Below are 6,447 nucleotides of genomic sequence, written 5' to 3' on the forward strand. Positions count from 1 at the left end.
CCAACATGATAGTGTCAATGACATTGGCGTTGTTCCCGGAGAAGCTAATTCACTTATATGAAGAGAGATGGTACCAATATCATTAGCGCTAAGGACCTGCTTGTAAAAAAATTGAAAAATAATTTATTTATAATAAAAATATTTACAAATCCTCAGCACAATTGATATTGGCGTGACCCCTCTTCTATAAGTGACTTAGCTCCTCCGGGGAGTATAGAGGTTATTGGCGCCGTTAAAATTGGACCACGGTGCTGAAAAAGGGTCCATTTTCGGATTAATTTTTTAAGAGGTTTATTTGTAAAATAAGTTTTTAAAAAAGTGTAAAATGTAAAAAATCCACATCTCTTTGACAGACAGAAACTTTCAAAGTTTCAATCTCGGAAAATTCCTTGTACCGAACCAGAAGGAGAAAGCTGTCAGAAACACAGGATAACAAAGGGAAAATTCTGGTATACCAAAAAAAACTTTCTTGTGCTTATCGGCCTGTTGTTTAAGAACATGAACAACAGGCTTCTCTTGGGCTGGGCTGTGAGAAAGGCCGACACTATTAACTGGTCCTCTCCTTGGCACCACCTTTTCAGTTTCTTCTCTGTTAAATGCAAGAGTTTCACTCTCATGATCCCATCACATATCGCGACGCCATTATCGTTTTCTAAGATCGACAATGTGAGCTACTGGAGTAGCAGATGCCCAGTGGGAGACGCCGCGTAGTTGTGCCTGTGCTCCTAGCTAATCACGAAAACAGTCACAACAACAAAAAAAAGCTAATCACGAAAATAGCTAAAAGCCACAAATGCTGATATGATTCACGGCATTGGCGCAGCCGGGCGTCCGTGGTAGGGCACCTGGCGCTTTGCCATTTTCACGGTTTCAGCCCGCCCCGGCTATCTTGGCACGGCTACCATTTTCGAGCGCCCTAGTGGGTGGCCGTTTGGCCACTAACCACTAACAATTCATACTAGTGTGACTCATATGTAGCGTTAGTGGTAGCCACCACCAGACCACCACACTGTAGAGCGCACGGCGATGCCGGCAGCCAAGCCAAAACTTTCGCTTTCGCCGTGCGAGTGCGAGCGGGCGATTGAGCGCGCGCGGGGGACGTTGTGACGGTTGTGTTGCGGGGTTTCAAAAAATATATTGCTATCGTAGTTATTACGTGTTGTAATAATTTCAGTTCTTTTAAACCATAATACTATGTTACCGTTAAATCGTGAGGATAGAAATTGCTAGTGCGAGCGGGCGATCGAGCGCGTGGGGGACGTTGTGACGGTTGTGTTGCGGGGTTCCCAAAAAAATACATGGTTATCGTAGTTATCACGTGTGGTAATATTTTCAGTTTTTTTAAACCATAATATACTGTTACTGTTAAATCGTGGGGATAGAAATTGCGAGTGTGAGCGGGCGATCGAGCGCGCACGGGGACGTTGTGACGGTTGTGTTACGGGGTTAAAAAAAATACATGATTATCGTAGTTATCACGTATGGTAATATTTTTAGTTTTTTTAAACTATAATATACTGTTACCGTTAAATCGTGGGGATAGAAATGGGACAGTGGGAATGTGGGAGCCCGCGCGGCGCTGCCATGCACCTGCGAGGCGGGCATCACGTGGATGGGGGGCTTGCGGGCTTCACCCACCACACCAGCCCAACCAGAAGCAGAAGGAGAGAAATTATCTTCTGACACTCGCACGCAGGGCGAGACGCGACATGCACACGACAGCCATGCTCATGCCGCTGCGTCCTGCGGCTGCCCGAGGGAAACTCTCATCTCTGCGAACTGCGATCCCCTTTTCGTCCTCTACCCTCCCGAGCTAGGAGTACTCGTCGCGGCAAAACACTTCATTTCAGTGTACTACTATACTCCGGGCGTGTACAGCTCTAACTTCTAAATTAACTTTAGGAGTTGAGTCTAGAGTAGAGTTGTGGAGCTATCTAAATCCAGCTCCACAACTCTAGTTTATTTTGTAAGAGAGCTCCATCCAGCTCCACTCTTAGTTTTGGTAGAGCTGAACAGACCCATGCCGGTGGGAACATATGGGAACGGCAACGGACGAGTCACGAGCTGGGAAAAGGCTTTGCTACTTTCAATTATTCAATCAGTTTTTTCTCATCCAGTTGGACGCCGGTCCCAGCACAGTTGACCTCACACACACATAATGTATGACACCATCGATCAGCGTGCAGTTAATGCAGATAGTGGCCTTTATTTGGGGTGTTTAGATCATGGCGTAAAGTTTATTTTGTTATATCGGTTATTATACAGTGTGTTGTATATAACGTTCGACCACTAATAAAAAACTAATTAGAATCCGTAATTAAACCGCTAGATGAATTTATTAAGCCTAATTAATCCATCATTAGCAAATATTTACTGTAGCATCATATTGATAAATCATGAGGCAATTAAGCTTAAAAAGTTTGTCTCGTAAATTAGTCACAATCTATATAATTAGTTATTTTTTACTTTATATTTAATAATACAGGTGTTCAACGTTCGATGTGAATCCGTGTAGGTTATAGTGTACCTATCGTGGAGGGAGTATTTGTAGTGCGGCACTGCCGTATTGCTGCCAGAGGGTAGAAATCACAAGCAAAATTCAACAGGTGCCTCAAGAGCAGAATGGGGTGGTATAATCCAAGAAGTGAAAGCAGCAATGCAATGCTTGGTGCAGGTGCAGGTGCACAAGATAAAGTGAGATTCAAATAAAATAGCTCACACTTTGGCTCAAATGGCTTTAGGTTCAGGGATTAATGCGGAGTGAAAGTTAAGTGCTCCTGCAAAAATCCTTGAACTTCTGAATCAAGAATGTAATCCTATGTTCAGCCATTAATAAAATCTCTCTTTGCCTTAAAAAAAAGAATCACATGCTAAGAAAGCGATGGAAATCAATCGATTTCCAATCGCGGGTGAGCGCAACACTCGCAGGTGTGCATTCAACACGCTCCATCATCTTTTGTCCTGTTGCAAAAGCCATCGATTCGCCCTGTGCTGCCCATCAGTAGAGAGGATTTTGGAGGTTTGATGTCACTCCGAACTCTGAAGAATCCCTCACTGTGATGTCACTCTCGAATTCCCGGTTATTTTCTATCAACCCTTTTAAAATAATTATAAGTTATTAAAATGCTTTTATTTATATTTTACTTTCTCCATTTTATATTATACTCCCTCCGTCCCACAATATAAGGGATTTTGAGTTTTTTTTGAGTTTTTGCTTGCAACGTTTGACCACTCGTTTTATTCATTTTTTTTTTGCAAATATAAAAAATGAAAAGTTGTGCTTAAAGTACTATAGATAATAAAGTAAGTCACAAATAAAATAAATAATAATTTCAAAAAAAAATTGAATAAGACCAATGGTCAAACGTTACAAACAAAAACTCAAAATCACTTATATTATGGGATGTAGTGAGTAAGTCATTTGACTTAAATTAAACTTTTTTTTAACTTTGATCAAGTTTATAGAAAAATATAGGAACATTTTCAATACCAAATAAACATACTATCAAAATATATTCAATATTACATTTAATGGAACTAATTTGGTGTTACAAGAGTCATTACACATCTCTATAAACTTAATTATAAAGTTTGACTTAGAAAAGAAGATCAAAATGACGTACTTTGAGATCTTCCCAAATTATTCATGATCTGACCGATGTCTATTCATTTACTCGTGCAAGAGTAAATGCTATAGTTGCATATCTGTTCGTTTACATGTGTAAGAGTAATGCTATAATTGCATGTTTGTTTGTTTATCCGCGCATGAGTAAAATGGTATCGTTCTATACCCACATGCATCCCCCCCACTGGCGCGTAGCTCTTCCCCCCCTCGCCGCGGTTCTATCCCTACGTCGGCACAGCTCTCCTTCCACCTTTCTGCCACTCTCCCCCACACAGCGTAGGCTCCCATTGGATGGCCTAATCAGCCAAAAAAAAAGCTAAATTTTAAATTTTTAAGCTTAATTTTGAGATTGATTTTGAGATATTTTCAACGTAGTTTCTTTTTCAACATTGTCTTTTAAGTCACCAAGAACACATTTATAAAAGTTTTACCTACAAATTCATTTTTATTTCTTAATAAGCCAAACGATGGGGACCTTAGCTCTTCATCCCCCTCTCCACCGCTCTCCCTACCTCCCATCGCCGGCATCATTCTTCCTCACCATCTCCGCCGCTCTCCCTTCCTCGCACCATTGGCATCGCTCTCCCTCCACATTCCATCGGTGCCACACCTGTCCAATTCCTTGTCAAGGTGTCGTCATCGTCCCTCCTTCTCTGCCAAATCTGACTTGTGGTTCGTTGGATCTAGTCTCGGGCGGCAGTGGCATCTCGATGATAGCGACGACGGCCACTCCACGCTACCGAGCTTGTCGGATTTGACCTCGAGAGGTGGCGGCGGTAGAACCTCGGCGACGACGACAAAGGGGACCGACGCTCACTGGGGCATGAGCATGACCACCCCAACACGGTTTTGTCCGTCACTAGGTGTCTTCCTTATGACAATCTGACAAGGTTCACACGTCCAAATAAAAGGCTTGTGTTGTTCGTAGGGGCACGACCCACGACGATGTGGCTCAAAATCTCCGAGCCGGCGAGACGAGGCTAAATGTCACCTCACGTACTGTGAATGGCCTTAGAGCCTACTCCCTCCGTCTAAAAAAACCATCTGTCTAGATTCGTTTGTAATAACATGTGTCACATCCAGTACTATGTTGGATTTTTACGAGACGAAGGGATTACTAGCTAATGGCTACACTCCAACATGGAGCAATTGAGGCCACTTAGCAACGTACTTTTTTTTATCCCATAAAACTTAACTTTTGGTCACGAACCTAGATGTCGGTGTTCAGGTTGGTAGACCGAAGTTAGTTTTGAAGTTAACGGAGGGAGTAATTTGGTAAGGCTAAAAATTTATAACACCTATGAATTGACCACGTTTACACTCATAGTTTACACCCTATACGACTATCATGGTGTGGTAATTTCTACTACTCTCGTCTCGGCCGATCTCTGTCGTGTCGTGTTTGCAGTTAGCACGTGACCAAAGTCGTTTCTCCACCCCCAACCAAAAGATGTTAAAAGTCGAGAGAGTACTGTTGATTTGTACTGTTCTCCATTGGTTGAGCTTAAACTTTACAGCGAACCTTTCACTCCCATCCAAATTACCCAACCTTTTTCTTTTCGCAAGCCAAAAACCCCACCAGCCCAGCTAGTACTATTTCACTGTACCAACCATTTCACGCTCAAAACCCCTCGTTAAATACGTCCCCACAAAACCGCGCGATCGAACACACTGCAAGCTCACGCTCACCCTGTCACACTCACTCCAGTGTAGTGTACCGCAGCGCGAGCTTTGCAGGGAGCAATGGCGATGGCGGTGCGGGTCGCGGCGGGGCTCGTCGTCGCGCTGCTGCTCGCGGGCGACGCGTCGGCGGCGACGCTGGCGCTGTACAACCGGTGCGCGGAGACGGTGTGGCCGGGCATCCAGCCGAGCGCCGGCAAGGAGCTGCTCGCGCGCGGCGGGTTCCAGCTGGCGCCCAACCGCGCCACCTCCATCCGCCTCCCCGCCGGCTGGTCCGGCCGCGTCTGGGGCCGCCAGGGCTGCAGCTTCGACGCCGCGGGGCGCGGCCGCTGCGCCACGGGCGACTGCGGCGGGGCGCTCTACTGCAACGGCGCCGGCGGCGCGCCGCCGGCCACGCTGGCGGAGATCACCCTCGCGTCCACCCCGGCCGCGCAGGACTTCTACGACGTGAGCCTCGTCGACGGCTACAACATCCCCATCGCCATGACCCCGTCCCACGGCTCCGGCGCCAACTGCGTCCCCGCGGGGTGCATCAGCGACCTCAACCGCGTCTGCCCCGCCGGCCTCGCCGTCCGCGGCGGCGGCGGCGACAACCGCGTCGTCGGATGCCGCAGCGCCTGCGCCGCCTACGGCGCGCCGCAGTACTGCTGCACCGGCCAGTTCGGGAGCCCGCAGCAGTGCAAGCCGACGGCGTACTCCCGGCTGTTCAAGACGGCGTGCCCCAAGGCCTACTCCTACGCCTACGACGACCCGACCTCCATCCTCACCTGCTCCGCCGGTGCGTCCTACATCGTCACCTTCTGCCCGCACCGCCGCTAGACAGCGTAACCCAACCCAAGCAAAGATTTGCTTCCCACTCATCATGAACAATGGCAAAGACGCTAGCTTTAGTCATGGTGCATGGCATTGTTGTTGCTGATGTTCTTGGTTCTTCTTGATGCTGTTGATGCGTCATGTATTAGTGCCGTAATAATAATAATACTATTATTAGCATTAAACCAGTGGGTTGTACTGTAGTTTTAGCGGTTGGTTTGGGTATAACGTGAGGAGATCTGGTGGTCTACCACTGGTAGGCCGGGAAAGGAGGAGGTATATGGGTATATGGAAGAACTGAAACTAGTAATATGTTTGTTTCCGTTCAA

At 46.5% G+C, this 6,447-nt stretch overlaps 1 protein-coding gene across 1 annotated transcript; it reads left to right on the top strand.

Moving 5' to 3' along the window:
* Positions 1 to 5,289: 5,289 nt before the first annotated feature.
* On the top strand, positions 5,290 to 6,447 carry LOC4341906 (thaumatin-like protein). Its single transcript, XM_015785504.3, has one exon. It carries the CDS (start codon positions 5,369 to 5,371, stop codon positions 6,122 to 6,124), a length of 756 nt encoding a protein of 251 aa, XP_015640990.1. The 5' UTR covers positions 5,290 to 5,368; the 3' UTR covers positions 6,125 to 6,447.

Source organism: Oryza sativa, chromosome 6 (genome assembly GCF_034140825.1).
Source record: "Oryza sativa Japonica Group chromosome 6, ASM3414082v1".
NCBI classification, from domain to species: domain Eukaryota; kingdom Viridiplantae; phylum Streptophyta; class Magnoliopsida; order Poales; family Poaceae; genus Oryza; species Oryza sativa.